Raw genomic sequence first — 23502 nt, forward strand, 5'->3', positions numbered from 1 at the left:
AAGATATACAGTTACTTAGACCATATTATAAAGAACAAGACAAAGCAAATAAACTATTTACGAGAATTAAATAGTGCAGATGAATCACGTGAATATAATAAACAAAAACTTTTTGTGACAAAATTCACCGTAAGCTAATCTCCATACTAGGAACCCTGTGTTGATGAGACAGTTTTTCCATATAATATTCTTACTATCCAGTTAAATTGGTTGTATGTCATGCAAATAAAAGTCGTTATTAAATAAAGTATAAATTCATATTTATTCAATGAAATATGATAGAAAATTATAGATTTTACTTAAATTTAATATAAACTATGTAAAGTATTCCGTAACAATGTTTCATGATTTTTTTATAGACCAGGGGCAAACCGGCAGGAGGCTCACCTGATGTTAAGTGATACCGCCGCCCATAGACTCAATCTCAATGACAGCGGGCTCGCGAGTGCGTTGCCGATTGATATTTAAAACATCAGATAAAGCATACATTTCCACATAATTAGTGTGTTAACGAAGTATTCACTTCGTTTGTTCCGTTCCCTTGTTTCCGTTTTGTTTCCAATTACACTCTGTTCCCTACTAGTTTCCTGTACAAAAATATTAGGTTACAACAAAACTACGCTACCAATATTTAATTAACTTTACGTAAAGTTTTTGCTATGGGTACCACGTCATTCTTATTAATTGTTATTTCTTCAGTAAGTACTCAGGTGAGTTCTTTTTTTTTTTATAGAACAGGGGACAAACGGGCAGGAGGCTCACCTGATGTTAAGTGATACCGCCGCCCATGGACACTCTCAATGCCAGAGGGCTCGCGAGTACGTTGCCGGCCTTTTAGTTTATTTAAATTTATTTTAATCTTAACAAAATGAGTTCGTTAAGTGTAACTCATTTTGTTTAGATTACAATAAGCTTACTAAAGATTGGAAACTTAAGTTATATTTCGCTGTTTACACTGATTCGATCAGGCGTTAGATTGTGACCGAGTTATTTATTTATACTAGCAGACTCAGGCAAGCGTTGCCGTGGCTAAGGTTTTTGTTATATTACATAGTAGTAAACTATTCAAGGGAACCGCTAGGAGAACTTATGTGAACGGTAGATAGAGGTAGAAAAAGGTACAAAGGTACTTTTAACACAGCGCCATCTGTTGGAATTGTATCAAATAATTAACAAATATTTGCAATAAAATATTGCGGGTATAAATTGAGATGTAAGCTATCCTATCTTTCAAGTAAGATCACACGGTGTGCAAATTTGATTGATATCGGTTCGGTAGTTTAGGAGTTCATAGTGGACAACGTGACACTTAATTTATATATATTATTAAGATAATAAGAATTTTTATAGCAATGATTCAATGGAGCATAGAGTATTAATCATTGGTACTTGTATTAACTGCGTGTATTTCAGCAGTCCATTGGTACGTGCATTTAGATTCATTATGATCTACAGTTTGCAAATAGCTTGTGCTGGCATCCGGTATAGCGTTCAGTTCTCTGTATGCAGTTTCAAGAACATCCGGTGTTAATGTTAAACTGCGTGATAGAATCCAAGCTGACACTGAAACAGATAAAGTTGCAGTAATTTGCAAATTATTTTCAGATTTTGTGTATATTTTTTGGTAATCCATCAACTCAAAAATGACAGTCTTAAACTTGTATCAGTATAGTTACTTAGTGACCAAATAAAATAAAAACAAAATAAATTTAATCTCTTCCCTAGATCATATGCATCATACCGGCATATTTCAACTAGACCGAGACAAATCACTAAGTGAACGGTGAACTGGGTCTATCAGCAGATGGGAGATTTTAGTATCCAAATTAGATGAAGAATCGACGGAAGAATTAGAAGAAGAATCGTACAAAAAATCTGTCAAATACTCGAAAAAAATATCAAAGATACCGAAATAGATGAGTGTTACCAACTGCAAAGGTTAACAGTTAAAAGTTACTTCCGCTCTACACTCCGTCAGCAAAAACTTACAGCGCTCTCGCAATGTACATAGAATATGATTTTTTTAGAAAATATTGAATTAAAAACAAATAAGTGGGCACCCGATAAATAGTCTAGGGCACAACTCCCGATCAGTCTCTGTCCATAGTGTGATTTTTCTTCCGCACCAAGAAATTCAAAACTAAAATATACTTACTGTATTTCAATTGCAAATTCTCGTTCAGTCTGCAGCCGTAAAGCAGAGAGTAATTCGCATAATCTGTTGTTATAACAGACAACGGCACGCCGACTGGGTCTGTAATTATACACAATTCGTTTTCATTGCGAGCGTCAACTTCTGCTCATGTTAGGGCTGTCAATAGTTATACTGGTAAGGATCTATCAAGCAGTTTAATCCTTCTTCTGGTTACAGACCGAAACGAATCAGATAAATCTCAAAGGACGCTTGCAGGTGGGCTTTGGAAACATACTTGCTATTATGTCAGTAGGTACTACCCTCCCGCTCAAGATACCAGTATATCAGTATTTTTAACCTGGTACCTACTGATTTTCTGGCAGATAGCCTGGAGCCGGTTATAACTAGTAATTAATTTAAACAAGGAGTGGGTATACCGTGTAGTGTATATTTTTACAGCAATACAATATGCGATATAATATAAAAGATGTAATTATGATACGGGATGATGATATATGTGGTATACAGCGTCAGCCCTAGTGTTAAATGCATTTAAATGGTGGACATTAACGGAAAAGCAAACAGAATGCGTGATTTCTTTGTATTATTTTAAACGTTGATGATACAGATTTATCATTATTAATTATGCTTCATCAAAAAGATGACGTACATCGGTGAAGTAGGAGATTATACTTAGAGATTTGTGGATATTAAAATAACTCATATAATCTAGTAATTTAGTTAAAAGTAGTTAGTTAGTTAGTTAGTAGTACGCCCGTTCTATATTTTATCCCTTTTCTTCTATATAAGTCCTACTAGTCGTAGATTATTAAAACATTTTGTCAGCCGTATATCATAGACATATACATCGTATGTTATTTCAAATTAAGAACTCGACTAGACTTATGCCTACAACTTTTTAAAATGGAATTTATTTAATATTTAAATAATCACTTGACAAGACCATTGAACACTTTGAAATGTATCAAAGACAAAGTTAAGTTGTCTTTGAAGGGCTCGACTAATGCTCCTCTTCTATCTAAATACAAGTCGATTATCAGATAAAACATTAAAAATTAAAATCTACGACTTACTTTGAATTTAGAACTCGACTAGACTTTTGCAATGCAAATTTAAAAATGGAATAATGATTCGTCATTCAAAGAATCACTTGAGATCATTAAAGTGTCTAAACAGATTACCTATATTATTCTTTTCAATTTGAAAGACGGCGTCATCTCCAGAATAATAAGTGCTATTGACAATAAGTATGTATTGTGTTTTGTCCTTGACATATCTGCTCTGAATCCTGACCCGACGTTCACACAGTTCAAATACTTTGAATGCACAGTGACCATTTTCTTCATACCAAACAGGGAATTGTTCTATAACATACCACTTTCCAAGGAACTAGAAACAGAATTTACAAAATTAAAAGCGTGTTTTGAAGCCGTGTGGAATAATTAGCTTAAAAGAACGAATTATTCTTTGGTAGGTTTCCTAATGAAGAAAGTCTCGGTCCCATAACTCATATTGGATTTCCAATAGGAAATTGTAGGCTTAAAGATTATGTTGAATACATGATTTATGTATGTAATATTGTTTTCAGGATCATCAGCAGCAAAACGTCCCTTGGGTGGGACCGCCTATAGTACCCTATAGCACACCATAATAAGAAAAGTTTTTTGTTGAAAAGCCTTTTATTTATCCCCCGGAATGAAACCTGAGACTTCCTGATGTATGGCATGTGACACTATGTATGAGACAAAATAAAGAAATAATATGTACTTACTTTATCAATTTGGAAATAATCCATAGTGGTGATATTTGAACAATTCCCAAACTGAAGGATTTGTGACTGGACAATTTTGAAGAAAAATAAAATAACAATGTTTTTGTACATTTCTCACGACGTTTGAGATGTATTGTTGATAATAGTATCTTATTTCATATTGACACTTTAGAGATTACCGGCACTGATAAAGATCCAGTAATCTATACCATACGTCCCTAGATGGCGTTTTGTATGAAAATAACTTTTTAAATCTAAGAATATAAAGAGTGGAATACATTAAATAAGGAACTAGATGCTAACCCTTGCCCATGTGCACTGGTAGCACTGAATTTTCTAAATGAAGCATTCTGGAAAACATTATTCTTTTACAGGAAATCGAACTCAGAACCAACTCGTTACACACCAAATGCTACATTAAGATAAGGTACTAAGATGTCCACTCAACCAAGAAAAAAAACAAGTCGAAGGTTTTGCGCGCGGAAATACGTTAAAATAAATTGAAGGTAGTTAGTATCTCATTTTATTATAGATAGCTACACGAAGATGATCTGTATTTGTGTGTTGTTCTTTGTTTGTGTTAATGGTGTGGATCAAAATGTTACCTGTCCATATATAACTCCTAGGGAAGTAGATTTAAAAGAGGTGAGTGTTTGTTGAATATAAAATGTATATAACTACAGATTTAATGGTAAACTAACGAATCACCAGCTATAAAACATTTACGATGTCCGCGGGTGATTAATACACGCAATACGATTCATTGTTTTGTTAGAAGATCTGATCATACCAAACCATAATTTTAAAAAAAATGAATAAAAACACTAATTTTCTTCTCTTTATTTAACGACACTTCTATAAAACGCCATGAAATGCAAAGATTATTCAGTGTCTTTATATAGAGTTTATAATACTATTTTGATTTTCTTTTGATGTTACAGCTAGATGGAAAATGGCACATAGCAGCAGTTGCTACGGATTTAGAAATAGAAGGCGAATGCGCGACAATCCTCTTCAATCACAAAAGCAACAATACCACGGATGTGTCTATCAGTTGGATTGTAAACAACTCAGTTAGCTTCTACAATGGGTCTGTGGCTTTGACTGTAGATGACAGCGGTGGTGACTTGTTGCTAGTAACTTACACGGGTAAGCTAGGCAAAAATATGCTGTAAAGATTTATTTGTAACAATTTACGAGGTACAAAACATTGTGGTAACAAACGATACGGTATACATTTTAAAAGTCTTATTTGCTCGAACAGTGTTGGTCTAGTGGTTTCAAGAAGGGACTCTCGTCCGTAGGGTCGTAGGTTCGATCCCCAGGTGTGCACCTTGCACATTTAGCACTGTTCGAACGATGAAGGAAAGCATCAAGAGGAAACCGACTTGCCTTAGACCTTAAAAGTCGGCGGCGTGTGTCTGGCACAGCAGGCTGTTCCCCTACTTGCTCTATTAGATTGACAAACGATCATAAAACAGATACAAAAAGTCTTATCGAGTACTGGCATATTCGAAGAATAAATAAGATTGTATCTGTGAGATTTCTAATAGAACGTGTACTTTGTTTGTGCTGATTCTTGTACATCTCCCATATAGCCAGTCTTAGTTGAGATTTCGAATTGGTGAAATTCTTTATTCAAAGATATTAAACTTAACTGTTGGGCGGAAAATAGTTGTGTCAATAGTTTTACAGAACCATCGTACTAGATACTACGTTTGTATTAGCCGCATTAGACGTGAAGATTTAGTTTTAACTTAATGTGAGTGTTAATTAATGGGGAGTTTTAGATTAATATTTGTTGAGCTCGTCGAGTATGTGATATCCTTACGCAAGCCGCACCTCAAAGATCTATATTCAAAGTCAAAGGAAAATGTTGAAATAATGTATTCAAGCGATATTGAATCATCAGTTTTTTTTAAATTTCAGAGATTATGTTCAACTAGAAAATTATTACCGAAAATGTTGTTGATAAAATTACCAAACTTACAAATGTAAGCATTAAATGTCTTTATTTCGAAGGCTTATCTTGTCATTAATTTAGCGGGATAATAATACGAGATAAAATGATGTGTAAAAGAAAAAACTTGGCGATTAAAAATAGTAGCGGAGAGTTTATTTCCTGTTCTTCTCTGTTCTACGCCCTTGATTTAAGAACTGACAGTAATGTAAAATTAAAAGCAATTATTTATTTATTTAGTAATCCCACAGCTAACATAAATTATATTTAATTACAAACAAATACACTGAAAAAATAGCCAAAGATGGAATGGATGGATGTGAACATGATACATTTTACTAGAAAAAGATTTAGAAAAGTGAACAAACAAACAAATACATTTAACTAATTGTGATTTAATTTATTTAACTAAGCCTAAATTGGTCATGTTGTGTGGTGCAAAAGTGTGGGTATGTACGTGATGGTGTGTATGTGGGGTGTGCTCATGATGTAGGTGATTTTGCGCTATGGATATTCTTAATACACTTTTTAACCACATTCCGCGATAACATAAACAAGTCAAGGCCTAAATACTGGTCATTGTATGCATTCAATATATATTTCTTTTTTTGACGATCATTCTAACCTAACACAGGTTATAGAACTTAAAAGGGATGTACTAAAATGTATATTTATGACCATTAACTTAATAAAGGAATTTTTTTTTGTTTTTTTTTATAAGTGTACATTATGTTACCTACATGAATGAATGCAAAAAAACACACAAAAGTATTTTTAACTATATATTCTATAGTTAAAAATATCTCTATTTGTATTTTAATGTGCACACCGAATATAGACAAATGGCCATCTTTTGTTACAGATTTGAATATGCTCATTTAAGTTTACTCGCGTGTCAGCAATAATTGTAATTCATTTAATATGTAAAATATGTATTATAATTTTCAGATCAGAAATCAGAAACGTATTCAATACTGGATGTAAATTACGAGCACTATGCGGTAATATTTGCATGTTACAACAATTCAGATGGAAACAGCAGTACTTGTAAGTAAATACTTCGATAATAATATTATGTATTTTTTTTAGCTCATTATTTTAACACATATTGCAGTTATATGTATCATAACTGCGATATGTGTTGTACATATACAACAATGATGTGTATATGATGTAGTAAATTCTTTCTATTGCTACAAGTATTTAAATATAGATAAAAAATAGATAACAGTGACGCTACAACCTTTCTTTAGTTCTGAGACTCTGCATCTGTATCTCATAATCATTTATCAATCTTATAGGCAAGTAGGTGATCAGTCTCATGTTCCTGAGATACACCGTCGACTATGGGACTTTGGGTCTATGGCTAGCCGGTTTCCACACGATGTTTTCCTTTAACGTTAAAGCTAATATTAAATACGCGCATAGAAAAAAAGTCTATTGGTGCATAGCCAGGGATCGACCTTACGATCTTAGAGATTAGTGTCGCACGTTGAAGCCACTAGGCCAACCATGCTCTTTGCTATACTGCGAACTTAAATCGGCAAAAAAATGGCGGAAATTTAATGACACTTAATAATACCCTGGTTTGTTGTCTTTTATTCATCATTTTAACTATAGAAAATCTTTCAAATCGATTCGGCCAATACTTTTTCACAAAAACCTTACTTAATAGACCTGAAAATCGACTTTCCTAATGAGCCTAAGCCGGAAAAATCATTTCCTCGATGAATACAATGCACGGGGTATCGAACCAGTGACCTTTACAATTAATTATCCGCTCGGTTGGAGGTCAGGTGCATTGAGACAGAAAGCGCGTGACTTAACAATAAAGTTTTTTCTTTGAACGGAAACTAATTAGATGAAATAAAATAACTTGAATCGGCATTTTTTTTTGAAAATTCAGAAATCATTTAATTCATTCGACAAACTAAGCAAAAAAAATAATAATAATAAAAAAATGAGCCCGTTTTTTTAAGACCCAGATTTTTTAATATTTATTTATTTATAGCGTTATATCAGAATACCTATACATTATAACTATCGTTTTTCTTAACCTAAGATAACTGATTCTGTGTGCCCACGGGCAATGGCCTCCCCTATTGTCCTTCATTTTTCCTTTTTGTATCACTATCAATATACCTTTTAAATTGCCTACCTCGGTTTCTTTATAACCTCATGGTAGCCAAAGTGTTACAATATTTTTTCCAAATAAAACACTGTCAAATGGCTGTAAGATGAAAAATGTCCAGTTACCTTCATATCTACAGAGTTTGCATTACCTATCTTTTAGTAAATTGTTTAACCACATATGTTTCTGATTATTCAAATATTTTTCAGATGAATTATGGAAACTCACAAGAATGCCTCATGTGAAGAAAATGGATGCAACAAGAATCGACCAAGCCATAGCCAATTACAAGTTGAAGGACACCCCCTTATTACATTTTAATAATACAGAAGATACGTGCAGGATTAACAGTGGGAGTTTTTTAAGTCCTGCTTCATTGGTTCTAACATCCACAGCTGCTCTTACACTGTTTAGACGGTTATATTAATTAATTAATTTATTTTATTTATTTAAGTATTCCTACAGCTAATCACTAAACAATATCCAAACAATTACATTACACACAAAAGCCAAAACGGAATACACATATAAACAGAAACATAGAGCACTGTTTTACAAAGCACAGTTGTAAGATTGATTGATTGGTAGATTAAAATATATATTTAATATGAAGGAACAAACAAAGCCAATATTAGTAAAATTTAAATAATAATTATTGATTGGCCACCAAGGCGATTTTCACATAATATTGTCTGAATAAAATTATGTAATTAATTAGTAGAAGTTTAATCAAAAAACTACATTACTGTGATTGTACTGTTAAAGGTACTACATGAGTACTTGTACATATTTTTACCTCGTTGTAAATTTGTTAGAATTTGGAGGAAGGATTTTGTACTCTTCTTATAACCTAAGAAAGGATCATTAGTCTCACCACTGACTGACCCGAAGACCCCTAGTGTCTAATATCTCCATAGCGGTTGGAATAACTTTGTTAGTGCCTGATAGGGTATGACGTCAACGGAGTGATTGTAGGCTCGGTTTGTAGATGGCGCTATACATGGTGAGTTCAGCACGTAAACCTCTCTTTGCTTGATTCCGTACTTTGCGTGATACTTCGGGCGGAAACATCCGCCCCAACGGGATATAAGCGACTGTGCAAACTACTTTTTAAAGTAAAGCATTGTTATTGAACTATTTTTAGTACTATACTGTTCTCGTTCTTTCGACTTATATTTAAGGTGTGATAAAAAGAGAAAAAACTGTGCTCATGAATTACATGTTATAAATATGAAGGTTACTTTATAATAGCTATAGAAGAATTAAGAGTGAGTTCACGAACACACTGATAATACTGTGATTGTAAAAAACAGATGTAAGACAAAAAAAAGTAAAACGTTTTCAGCTGTGCACCATTTTTAACTTTTTAAATGGTTAGGCTATACAAAGAGCAAGTAATAGTAACTTTTTAATGTTAACAAAAATAATTGTTCACTTAAGAAGCTATAGATTAGGTTTTAGGAAGAAATTGCTAAGAGATTATAACAGTAACATAATTTTTACAACATCATAAAAACTAATATTGAAATTCTAAATAATTTTCAAATATTTTCGAATAGACCAGCTTAACAATCAAATTGCCCCCCTGTGGGGCGTCCCTTATTGGGTAACACTGGTTTAGACCTGTATAAATTTGACAATAATATACGTTCATGATATTAGTGGTATTGCCAATAGCAACTTCGCGGTAATATGTCAACATTAGACTTTTATTAACAAATTGTTACTTGTCAAATTGATAAAGACGTTGAATTATATAAATAATCGGCTGTATAAGTTATAAATAATATTTTATTTAAGTAGAACAACGGATTAAATTCTTACATTTGATGAATTGTTTGGATCACAAAGTGTTAGTGTTAAGTATAATAAATATTATTAAGAGCTGTATTTTATTTCTTATTCATTCTTTTAAATTTTTAGACCATCCTACAAACCTAACTATTTAATCAAAAAGCGTACACATTTTAAGACTTGTAATCTAGCACTATGAGCGTCCATAGGCGGCGGAATTAATTATCATTACAGCTCATATAATTTTTTTTGTTAATGTAGTATCACGTGCAAAAGAGTGGTTATAAACCCTATGTACTGAATAGATAAGTGTGTGCATCCCTAACACAGGTAAACTTAAAAGGGATGTACTAAAATCTATATTTAAGACCAGGAACTTAATAAAGGAATTTTTTTTTTTTTGTTTTGTTGAAGTATGGGATAACTGCAATATTAAACTTAAATGGAACAACGTGTAATATCAAAGGCTTAAAGAGCTAAGATTATCTGAAACTATCAGAGTAGTCTCACTACAAATATAATATTGAACGAGTACCCACTTTCATAGGAACGTTCACGGGAAAAAGACGCAGCCCCGTTTCTTGAAAAACATTCAGTTAAGTTACACTAAGTGCTTCCGTTTAGGTGATCGTTGACTTTTACTGCTGTTTTTACAGACACATTGAATGTAATACACACGCGAAAATCGTCTCTATGCCGACGGACTAAGGTCTTGGACGTGGAGTTAGAAGTTTAAAGACGAGTTGATTACGATAATGCCTGCAGGTGAAACTTGTGCCTTGAATGGTTTGTTAGTTGGGTAGGAAATAGTTGGAGATTTAGAAACAATGTTGCGAGTTTCTTAACGATTCTTAGAGCATTGTTTGTGTTTTGTTGTTTATGCAATGCTATGAATTAATATCTACGTGTCACAAGGTCTGATGCATCAAGCTCTATTTACAAAGAACTTGAGCCTTATGAGTAGGAAATACTGTGTACAACCCAATATATTTTTGTACATATAAATTTGCTGGTATTTATATTATATAATATAATACATTTGATATTGTTCATAAAAAATGGCCGAGAGTTCTCCGTTATATTTCTATCGTTTGTGTATAATTAGTGTACTATAAATAACGTTATATATAGTATACTCAACATATCATATTTAAGCTTTTTATAATAAGTAAAAATATGTAATTTTAATCAATAATTTATATATGAACACGTGAAATCCAATCACACAAATCTTTAATAATGAAACATATGATTAAATGCATTGCGGTTAGTACACAGTGATAAGAAGCAGTAGATAACGGGGCCAAATCACATATTTCGTAAATATTATCACATAGGTAATAATAACGCTTATAAAGATTTCCATCAAAGCCTAGTCAACACTGTGAAATCCGACTCATTCTCTTTGCTATGAACTTTCAAAATTCATAATGAAAACTGTCAGGCAGCACTTATTTTTCAGAATTAATATCCTTATATGCGCCGACAACTTTTATATGACTCCCTCAACGGTAATTTTTTGTCGTTGCATCGTTTTAACGTCCGGATAAATTTTCATAGTGCACTGAATGTAGAAGTTTTATAATTAACATTGTTTTTCAACTATGAAATATTGTTGCTATATAATGTGCTTAATTTAATGATTTACTGAATGATTTCCGTTACAAAAAGTACTTAAGTCTACTTTAATTGAAAAATGAATAAAATTAATGTTTGATACAAGGGTTATTAGGTTTGACGTATATTTATAAAAACGTTTTTAACTTAAAAATTATACATATGGAGCACACTTCCAGTAAAGTTTATAAACATAGACTGTACGAAAAGAGAGACATTCTAAATTCTAAGATTGTCATTGATCATTATAATAAATAATATTACATTATATTTAATATAAAGGATGAATAATAAAGCAATTATTCATTACCGTTATTAAATGCGATAATACTTTAAAATTAACCTATTCGAAAATTTGCATTTTTAAACAGTCAAAGGCGTACTCGAGTATTGACGTTAAAGAAAGAATATAAAACAAAGAGATGTCAGAACGTGTTTATAGAAATATGTTTGGTGCTTTGGCTTGTTTACCCCAGCATATCGCCAAGAAAATTAAACGTACGGGCCAATTTGAAAAAGGCAAACAGAAAAGAATAAAAGTTGAAAGTGGCTGGCGGATTGTTTTGCTCGGCATGCCTTTAGAGGGAGAATTGGTTGAGCTTGGAAAGTTTTCAACTTCAAAGGATAGAAAATATGCACGAACACACGGACTAGGAGAACGACTAACACAGGTTTTAATTTAGTCAGCGTGTAGTAGGCTAGACTTTTTGTATATCTGTGGCGATCTAGCTATTTTGTATTATAGTGGAAAAACTGAATGTTTTTGTATTTATTGTTTGGAGAATTTAACATTCAAATTAAATGTACTTTCATATAAAAAATGTTTTAGTAAACAGTCAGCGTCAATAGTAATTTACTGCATAAATATAAGATATTTACAAACACAATGGCTTATTCAAATTAAAATTCAAAAATCATTTATTCATATATAAATGTACACGAATGAACGTCAAAAATATATGACATTCATTCTAACTTTACACTTACTGCAAATCACTATATCACTTAACATCAGGAGAGCCTCCTGCCCTTTTGCCCTCTGTTCTTTAAAAAAAACCAAATCAAAGGCGTAGGATGGAAGAGAAGAACTGGCAACAATCTCTCCGCCACTCTTTTTAACCGCAAAGCTTTTTGTTTTACACAATGTTTGTAAAGAGCTGCAACCGTTACACGATGTTCCACAAGACTTTTTTTTTTGATTAATTTATTTATTGACAACATTTGTATCTCACTAGGGATTTTATAGAAAAACGTATACAATTGCGATGGAAAGAATTATTCGTTTTATGCAGACTTTCAGTTCATGCGCTAATTTTGTCGTTATTACGAGTACAATAATTATGGAACATACTTATTATATATTTTAAAAGATATCTATATTTTTCCGTACTTACAAAATATTATCATAAACGTTGTTGACATGCCAAAGTCAACATACAACAACAAAACAGTCTGATAGCTTATGGATAAGCAAAACATAGACGCGTAACGTGAAACAAATATGGGACGGGACATACTATCTAACATACTATTTAAAAATCATAAAATTCTGAAAATACAATATTCAGTTTTAATGTTAATCCACCCAACTATGTCCAACAGTCAGATGACTCCAAACCCTAAAAAACTAAAGAAATGATTCAAATGTTAAATTCGTAAAGGTAAACTTTAAAAAAAAACATCCGCCAGAATAAAAGTTGCCAACTTCATGATTGCCAGTCGTTGAAGCAATGTGTCTAGCTGAGATTGGAAAATCAAATTAATGGCAATCAATGATTTTCACTTCACCAACGATACACTATTTCTCGATATATTTATATGAAACTTCTAAATACAATATTTTTTATTTTTTTACGTTCCACCAGCATACTATGAATAGGTATTTAGTGCATACACAGCAATTTATCAATTAAATACATGCAATAAAAAAATGCTATGCAATAGCTTATGCAATTATAATTGTTTATTTATGCAGTTTTTTTTTTATATTCTATAAGTTTTTTCTTTGATATTAATTTAATCTAACACTCTACCACACTACCAGACTCTGACTAGCCACACCTTGTATTTCTCACTCTAACTCGTACCGGCTGCAACGGCTGCGTTTACGCTACGTCGTCGATACTCCGCCAGACTGATGTGAGACGCAGTATGCGTTCTGTCCCGCTTTAACGCGTATTGGTCACACCTATATTACGTCAACGTGTATTAGGTTTATTTTCGTTACGAAATATCTTAATTCGGTCGCCGCGCTCAAAGCATTCGATAATATCTAAGCAATAGAATAGCGAATACACAAAATTTGGTAAATATCGGTCAACGTGTATTGGAGGAGTATAGAGAGTTATAGATTAACATAGCTGGATATGTCAAATGCCCTTCAGGAATCATGGCTAGCCGGATTCCAGAGAATGTTTTAATCTATAAAAATACTTTACATAGATTTCAAAAAGTAAATTGCTTTAATAATTTATTACATAGGCAATACAATTAATGATAGTATTTTTTAAGATACTGTCAAAGTTTTTATAACAATAGAAAATGTTCCTACTTAGTCCTAGAACCATAGACTCGGTATAAGCCAATATGTTCGATACTTTATTACTTGGATTCTAATATCCGGCTCTTTGTTAGTGAACAATTAAATATCGAGCTAAGCTGTCGTCTCCATACATATACCGAGAACCATACTACAGGATTTTTGTGTCCATATGAACGTGTCATTTATGAAACGTTTTTATGTAACTTGTGAAATGCCCTACTCATATTATATTTGATACATTTATGAAGTTCGACTTTTATGTTTTGTTATTACCTAGAAAAGAAATGAAGAAAAACAGAATTAATTGCATTTGCACTAAGTTAAAGTGCAATAACTACTATACAATAATAACATACATGAAAGCTCTCTTTCCGACCAAAAGATAAGTCGAATTAAGCTTTACCTAGTTAAACATAGGGTCGCGATGCCCTGTATTCTCCCTTCAGAGAGGCCTATTTGTATGGACCTAATCTACCGTTACTCTAGCTTCGGCAAGATTATTATTGAGTATTTCATGCAGTGGTTTGTTGAATTTTGTAAATGAAAAGCTCCTATGGAAATAGACATTTATTTCTTTTTAAATTAAGATACTCGTGCTATAAACATATAGTTGTTAAATCGTCATAATTTTGGTTGCTTGGTAGATTTTGTTAAATCTAATAAAATGTACCAAGCAACCAAAATTTGTATTAAAAAATTGTATCTTAATAGTGCTTTTAATTTATTTTGTAGTGTTTGTACGTTAGAATTATTTTTGCATGGTGTACCACATATTTCAATTAGAATTAATTAAAATGTGCCTACAAAGCAATTCAAAAATTTAATAGTTTCTTAAGGACATCTAAGTTTTACGTACGTAGTTTTATGTACGCCTTTACAAAACTTAGTCACACCTCTGCAGCACCGTATTTTTATCAACATTTTATTTTAATGACATTAAGCCAATTTAGCAAATTGAATTGCCACTATCACGTAAGTACAACAAATATTGATGAAGTAAAAAGGCACGGTCAGATTTAAACTAAATAGATGTAGTATGGGAAACATAAAAGGATTCAAATCCAAATATTTCATGGCATCTTTGATTTTGTCCCGTGTTCGGCGGTGACCTGCAATAACGTTCCTATTATTCAGTCACTCTATTAAAACGAATCACTCGTTTCAAACAGAACAAAACAGTTTCTATTCCCAGATTGTGTTTTCTTCCGGAGATTATGATACACGCCGTCGATTAATGGTTCGTTGGTGCTAATTTTTTACTGCTTTCACCAAGCAATTAGCAAGTAGCACGTGAAAAAAGAGAGACGTGATTTTAAAAATCCATTTAAAATCACGTCTCTACACAACTGATCACTGTGGCACTGATCTGACTGATAGCCGCAAGCTTACCCTGTAACTTTCGAAACCGAATGAATAATTCCGTTTTTTTACCACGTAAAATGACAGCAACTTGCAGCTGCTAAGTGTCAGTTTCATAGATTTTACCCAACTTTATAATAAAAAGACTTGGATTGGAATAAATCTATTTGTTTAAGTACTTACTGTCTTCAGTTGGGCATTTCAAGAATTCTTGAGCAAGACAGGTTTTTATATTTGCTACTTCATTTATCGTTTCTTGTAAAACGATACATGGCCAGCAAGCCACAAGAATATTTGCGACGGCATCCACTGCCATGTGCGGTCTTACCTAAAAGATTTTTTTAATTCTATCTATCTCTATATTTTTAAGCTATCCTATAAATCAACGTAAAGCCGGGTAATTTTGGGTATTGGTGTACAAATTCCAGAAAATTAATAAAAACAAAATATCTATTTTATATCATGTACTTTTTTAAATATATATTTTAATTTCGTATAAACTTCTATTTGTTTGGGAGGTAGTTATATATAGTTAGATTTACCAAATTTGTTAGATAGTCCTTTATTTTTACTACAAACTGGAAATTTGGAGTTGTTAGTTACTTGTTTACGTTTGCTAAGAAGGAATTTTGTGACAGGGACTGATAAGAGAGTTAGGATTCTCGCAAAATTAGATTTTATAAGGAGAAAATAAGACGGAATATAGTGACGAGGCTGAGCCCTGGCTGTCTCAAATTTATATGAAGTTCTAGTTTTCTAAATAAAAAAAAGTTAGAAGATGTTTAAAATATTATAGGAACGGACATATTTAACTAAAATATCTCATATTTATTTTTTGACGTGATAAACATGGCTTAGTGTTCCGTTCCGGCTGAGCTGAGCGTGCAAGCGAGAGCGCGGATCAAGCGATAGAGATGAATAGAGGGGACCATTGCTTACCACAACATTTTTTTTAAGAATATGATTAGCGATTAAATCTCTAAACATATTCGTTATGTGATTATTTCAAAAATATATTTGAGTTAACGAATATTGTTGATAGTTTGAAAAAAAAATTTTAGTTTAATTCCTTATTTGTATACAAAATAATGATAATTGAATTGTGTTTTTAATTCAAATAATAAAAGTATGCAATTGTTCATCAATGCTTTATGATGAAGTTATCACATGAAATCATCGTCGTAAACCAACAATATTTTTCAATACCACGCGAACCACAGTACACAAATGAAAAGCACAGTTGATGGGATTCTGAACTTACGCTTTTTTTGGAATTATATGAAATACCGATGGTTGTGATTATCACGTAGTAGAATGCAGCAAAAAAATCGCGTACAATCTGTAAATGAAAACAAATATTGGCTTTAAATCATTCTTGACTTAGAACTAAGAACCAAATTACCGGAGCGACCGATTTAGGTTACAGTTACCCAGGTGCTCCAGTAATCTGGTGTATTAATTAATATTGGATTAGTGATTGCTGGGGCGATACAAAGAATAGTCCGCGAGACTTTTTGGAGTGAGTCGGTTATATAGACTACATTATAAAATCGGTTTTAGAAAGTCACTAAGGGCCTGTTTCACAATGTATGGATAAAGTACTAAATACACATAAATTATTCGAATGTTCCGAATAAGATACATACTTCGCGTTTCATGACGAATAGCGCTAACTGACAGTCGTGAATCGCAAAAATACTGTTTATCCTACCAAGTAATTTAAAGTTTTCGCAGCCCAAGGTATACTTTGGTTTGTAGAGTTGGGTGTGTCATATAGAAATTAAAATACTCACATAATACTTAACTATGTATCCAAAACAGTTATTAGTATCCAGAATCATTTTATAAATTTCTAACGTCTTGTTAATTTCTTCAACTTTGTCGAGACCGTCTTGATTTATATTATGCTCAAGCATTGATCGAAGACCTTTCATCCTCTGTCTCATTAGTGCGAACAATATGTTTCTCAAGACTGAATTGAAAAAGCTGCCATATTTGTAAACTAACCAAGCAGCCATCGAAATTTTGTAAGTAGTCGTGCTCACATCATTGCGTGCGTAATATTCCAAAGAGTAAAAGATTTTTTCAAAGAAAATAAATAAAAAGAACCATATTGTTTTAATAAAAAATTTGGGGCGTTGAAAGTGAAGTAAGCCGTCAATTTCTGATATCTTTCTAAGAAATTTCGATACGTACACTGTTCCATTAATATAGGTAAATAAAATATAACAAATAGTGTCAAACATACAGAAATTATTCGACCAAACATAGAATGTATTAATAAGAGGTCTTGAGTACAATCCATATAGGATGAAAACTGAAATCGAAGCGCAATAAATCGTAGACAAAATCGTCATATAAAGCTTTGAAAATTTAACATAGAAACCACATAAAAAATTACAGAAAATAATTAAATTTACACATTGATATAACATTTTGTTGATTCAATATATTAACCGCTCAGTTCCGTAAACGACTGAGTTGTGCTTTTATGATAAATGGAATAAATACATTTTACTCTATCTAAATAATCATATAAATGACAAATACATGGATTATATCACTTGTTGTCTTCATTTGCTTAATGTACTGCTTACTTAGGTAAATTAATGTAATAACATGATGGTTCATGGAATATAAAACTGAATATTAAATTGTTTTAACCATATTTATGTTACAGTTATAATGACTATGATGATATTATCTTTTAAATTTTTTTAAGTTTTCTTGAATACTTTCTACTATTTCAGGTTTATACAGTTTGTATATCTTTTTTAAAACTAAAAATCCATTTTTAAATTAAAAAAATAAAATAACATAGCTTATATAATTATTTATTATATTTTGCCTTTGATATTAACTAATGTTTTTTTATTATATTAATTTAATCTACCGCTCTACCAGACTAACGCGTCTACTACCACTCCTATATAGTCCGTCTCACTCTAATGCGTACTGGCTGCACCGGCCGCCCTTACACTACGTCACCGATCTCATCAGAGAGATGTGAAAACGCAGTATGCGTTCTGTCCCGCTCCAACGCACCTGCGCTTCGTTACCGAACACGCCAGACCGGAGACCGAATTTAGAAATTCCGTTACGAAAATAAAAACCTAACACACGATTGTTATGTTGTCACGTTGAAGCGGGACAGAACGCTGGGCATAAAGGCACCTTTCACTTTTTTGAACAATCATTTGGTTGTTTATTTTATGGACACTACTTTAAGAAATTTTTATTTCAACTGATATAAAACGAACAGTATTGACGATCCGCCAAGACAGTATTTTCACATTTTTCAATAATTTGTTCAGTCACTACCGATGTAGGGCGCCCCGTTGGGCGGGGGACGTTCTTAATGGAAGTTGTTTGATTGCTCACTAACGCGCAACCATTTCTAGTTGTCGTAAAGTCTAGTTATTGGATAATCCGCAATATTTTTTTCAAGCGTGATTAATTTAATATCGCACGAAAGTTAATTTTACCAATTTAAGAACTCAATTAACCGGCAACGCACTCGCGAGCCCTCTGTCATTGAGAGTGTCCATGGGTGGCGGTATCACTTAACATCAGGTGAGCCTCCTGCCCGTTTGCACCCTGTTCTAAAAAAACTAGTTAACGAATCAAACAAATGACAATTTAAAAGAGGTTTTTTTTATTATAGAGCTGACTGAATTAAATCTAATCATACTATACAATTATACTATAATAATTTTTGCTTACTCGTTCTCTTTATTAAAACTGTACATTATGGGTTAAATAAGTAATATGTATGTACATAAATAATTATATCTTAATGGTGATTAACTATCTATTTTGATTTTACATGTTCATTTGATTGGGTTTGTTAGTCTGTTGAAAAGACACTAGTTTTGTTTGTCTACGTATGTGTTAGTAATTAACATTTTGAGTTGATTATAAGACAATTATGATAAAAGTGATCTTCAACTAAAATAACAAACTCTGAATGTCTTCTTAAAATAAATATTTTGCAACACATTTGACTTTTACTCTCTTATATATAATAGTCCGAATTTAATATTTAGATAAGGTGTCAAAGGGTGGTTTCGAGGGAGTGCATTATGATCCTTTTAAGTACGTGACTCAAACTTGAATGATTTGTTGGCGTGACCTCCATTTATGGACGCCCATTAATTTTGTATATCATAGGTCCTATGCTATATATTAAACTAGCGACCCGCCCCGGCTTCGCACGGGTGCAATGCTGATACTAAATACACTACAGAAAATCTGTGAACGTTGTATATAAAAATGTGGGTTTTCCATAAGAGATAGACATATACCATCAAGGACTTTTCTGTAGACCTTTTCAATATGTACAATACTTAGTGCATTATTTTGATAAAACTCGTAGGGTTCAGCCTGCGTTTGTAATGTAAGCGGAAAAAATTTAATTATTTACGACATCACATTAGAAACCTCAAAAATAACAGTACTTCTCCACTATTTAATGGATTTTATTATACATATAAACCTTCCTCTTGAATCACTCTATCTATTAAAAAACCGCATCAAAATCCGTTGCGTAGTTTCAAAGATTTAAGCATACAAAGGGACATAGGGACAGAAAAAGCGACTTTGTTTTATAATATGTAGTGATAATATATATTAAAGGAGCCGGATGAGAAGAGCAAAAACGTGCTTTTTATAAGCCTGAAGTCGTGTTTTCAAATGCCAACTATTAAAGGTATCTAGCTAAATATACGATTTCACTCGAGTGTCACATATATATATATATAGTACATCTTCACGGGCCTTTTGAACGGTGGGTAGTATGTGCAATACAATTAGGTCATTCATTAATATGTTAACAAGTGGCAGGTTAACAAAGAAAGAATACAGAAGATCCGAGAAGTCGGCATACAGCACGTCGGGTGGCGAATACTCGGATCCGAGAGCTAGACATGGCAAACATTTTAAATAAACGGCACGCTCGCATGGTTCCGAGCGGGCGGCACCGCGACTATGGCTCCACTCCACTCGGATCCGATACAAGAGCACTTAATGTCTTAAATTACATTACAAAACTGTAAAGATACAATCACATATGTAGTGCAAAGATTGATGAAGTGAAATGGAAGGGTCAAGTCCAAACTAAACAAACGTAGTATTGTAAACTTAAAAGGATTTCTCTCCAAATATTTGACGGCATCTTTGATTTTTTCTCGAGTGTGGTGTTCATCTGAAAATATTTGATACTATTATTGATATTGGATATAAAACAGATACCACAGGTCCGGGAAAGTAGGTAAAATATGTAAGTTTCAGCAAATTCAGCGTGGAGATTTGAAGTCTGCATCTTCTACCGCATTTAACATGGAGAGTGTTGAGAGGAGTTTTTTGGACTGGCAGCTGAGTTTCATAGTCGAACGTCAAGGCAGACTACATAACACTATTTATATCACCTCGACATCGGTCGGTCCACAACATTTAAAATCAATTTTTTTTTATTTAAAATCAATTACATTTTTCATAAACGGAAATCATACTTAGCTCTGATAATGAAGTATATAACTGTAAAATTACATACCCGCTTGCGGTGGACATTTCAAAAGTTCTGTGGTAAGAATTGTTTTTATATTTTCCACTTCATTTATCGCTCCTTGGAAGATTATACACGACAAGCAAGCCATTACAACATTTGTTACCGCATTGACAGCCTTATACAATCTAAACTGAGAAGAAATATGGGATTATAAATAGTGCAAAGAATCATTAAATTGGAAAATACCATCGGAAAAGTTTTTTATTTATTTATTCCACATCATTATTCTATCTTAAGATTTATTACTTATTTGATAGAACGATACCCACACTTATTATTCTACATAACAAATATTTAAAAAATATATTTAAGAAAATATTCAGCGTTTCTTACAACATTTAATTAACTGGCCGAATAATACTGAGGCATTTTGTACAATATTTGGCAGAAATAAAATTAGCCATTTTCAGTGGACTGCGTATGAGGACTACATTAAAAACTAGTGACCATTCAACCCACAACACGTTGAAGACTATCATTGTGCCCATTTGTGACAGATACACACTTTCGTCGTTTTTTTTTATAGAACAGGGGGCAAACGGGCAGGAGGCTCACCTGATGTTAAGTGATACCGCCGCCCATGGACACTCTCAATGCCAGAGTGCTCGCGAGTGCGTTGCCGGCGTTTTAAGAATTGGTAATTTTTATTCTTAGCATATCGGTTTTGCCACCGAGGTTTTCATCATGCGGGTATTAAATGTGTATAGAAAAGTTTATTGATATTAATAATATTAGTTATATAACTTACGTTTTTTTGCATATTAATTGAGATGCCAATAGCCATTACTATGAGATAGAAAAATGTCGTGCAAAAGTCGCGGATTATCTGTAAATTAATAAACATATATATTTCAAACACTGCGCTGAGAAAAGACCGCTTCCTGTCTTGTGCCACCAATTGCTGGTTTTTAGTTGCCACAGGTCCTCTAATCTGTCAAATCAGGTACCTAGGCTAGCTTTCTAGCCTTCAGCTTTTGGCTGGCTAAGGTATTCTTCCTTCACTGTTTTTGGTTTAATTTATAGAGCAATCATTAACGTCAATGCGGTTTTACATTAATGACAATATAGGGTGGATAATGATAACAACACTATATATATATATATATAATGATACAACTGCTTATGCAACTGTCGCATATTTTGTGTCATATTTGTTTCGATTAAAAAATATTAAAGAGCAGTGCTGGCTCTGTGGCTTCAGCGTGCGACCATCATCCCTGAGGTCGTTGGTTCGATCCCCGGCTGTACACCAATGAACTTTATTCGCATTTCAACGTGCGCACGTAGAACGAAAACATCGTGAGGAAACAGGCTTAGACGAACTTACGCAAAAGTCAATGACACACATGCACAGGAGACTGATCATAAGAATTCTTCCTAATTAGAAATGATCATGAAACAGAACTCTGAAGCCCAGTTTTAAAATGGTTGTAACGCAACTGCTGTATTTATTTTATTTTGATTTTTAAACCGGCTTTCCCAAAACCCAAAAAGACGACAGCCGCAATAGATACAAAAATCTGAGATCTAGACCTAAGGTTGGTGCACTGATTTATTTCATTTAATTTAAGATGCTAGTTAAGATACTCACATAGTATCGAACAATAAGTCCACACGAATTATTCATATTTAGAATCATTTTGTAAATATCTAATGTTTTGTTAATTTCTTCAACTTTATCAAGCACGTCATCCTTCATATTGCTCTCGAATGACTTACGTAGAGCTATTACCCGCTGTCGTGTTAATTCAAACAATATGCTTATCAATATTGTATTGAAAAAGCTACCATTCTTGTACATAATCCATGTAATTATAGAAAGTTTATCCATAAATGTGCTTTTGTCATTGTCCTCTTGATATTCCCAAGAGTAATAAATTTTTTCCATAAAAACAACTAATAAGAAAAATATTAATTTGGTAGAAAATGTTGATGAGACTCTCACTAGTTTATAGTCAACTTCAGACATAATTTTAAGAAATTTTGTTACGAATACCGTTTTGTTGAGAAACGTAAGCGAAAAGCAAATTGTAAAGTCAATAATACTGTAAATGTTGGACCAAAAGTATAATAATATTGGGTAAGGCCGGAAATAAATGCAGTAGACGACAATCAATGAAAATAAAATCAAATAGAGCTTTGAGAGAAATGTCATGTAAAATTTTGAATGCTTGACATAGAAGCCACATAAAAACTGACAGAAGATTATGAAGTTGATACACTTATAAAGCATTGTATTAAAATTATTGACCACTCAGTTCTGTATTCAATACAGTTATGCTTTTGAAATGAACGTATATATGGGAATTATATGATGATTATCGCTAATTTCACCTCCACAATCAAGTAAATGAAAACATCATTACAATTGCTTAATGCACAAAACACAACAATGTAACATAGCATTAAAAGTACACAATAGTGAAAAAAATATAACTAACTTATTTATTATGCTGAGTAGTGTTGGCCTAGTAGCCTCAGCGTGCGACTCTCATACCCGAGGTCGTAGGTTCGAACCCCGGCTGTGAACCAATGGACTTTCTATCTATGTGCGCATTCAACATTTGCACGAACGGTGAAGGAAAACATCGTGAAGAAACCCACATG

The 23502-nt window shown here is 32.8% G+C and overlaps 3 protein-coding genes across 3 annotated transcripts; 1 reads left to right on the forward strand and 2 right to left on the reverse strand.

Annotated features, from left to right (window-relative positions):
- Window positions 1-547: 547 nt before the first annotated feature.
- On the reverse strand, window positions 548-4064 carry LOC110999203 (apolipoprotein D). Its single transcript, XM_022268145.2, has 4 exons — window positions 3927-4064; window positions 3337-3544; window positions 2156-2254; window positions 548-1563 (listed from the first exon to the last, which is right to left on the reverse strand). The coding sequence occupies exons 1-4, from the start codon at window positions 4035-4037 to the stop codon at window positions 1376-1378; spliced, it is 606 nt and encodes a 201-aa protein (XP_022123837.2). The 5' UTR covers window positions 4038-4064; the 3' UTR covers window positions 548-1375.
- A 408-nt stretch (window positions 4065-4472) lies between these two features.
- Window positions 4473-8489, forward strand: LOC110999213. Its single transcript, XM_022268158.2, has 4 exons — window positions 4473-4571; window positions 4868-5075; window positions 6835-6933; window positions 8227-8489. Exons 1-4 carry the CDS (start codon window positions 4473-4475, stop codon window positions 8442-8444), a joined length of 624 nt encoding a protein of 207 aa, XP_022123850.2. The 3' UTR covers window positions 8445-8489.
- A 6417-nt stretch (window positions 8490-14906) lies between these two features.
- Window positions 14907-17764, reverse strand: LOC123689565. Its single transcript, XM_045630225.1, has 4 exons — window positions 17123-17764; window positions 16591-16668; window positions 15513-15657; window positions 14907-15079 (listed from the first exon to the last, which is right to left on the reverse strand). The coding sequence occupies exons 1-4, from the start codon at window positions 17762-17764 to the stop codon at window positions 14907-14909; spliced, it is 1038 nt and encodes a 345-aa protein (XP_045486181.1).
- Window positions 17765-23502: the final 5738 nt, after the last annotated feature.

Source organism: Pieris rapae, chromosome 11, assembly GCF_905147795.1.
Source record: "Pieris rapae chromosome 11, ilPieRapa1.1, whole genome shotgun sequence".
Lineage (NCBI taxonomy): Eukaryota > Metazoa > Arthropoda > Insecta > Lepidoptera > Pieridae > Pieris > Pieris rapae.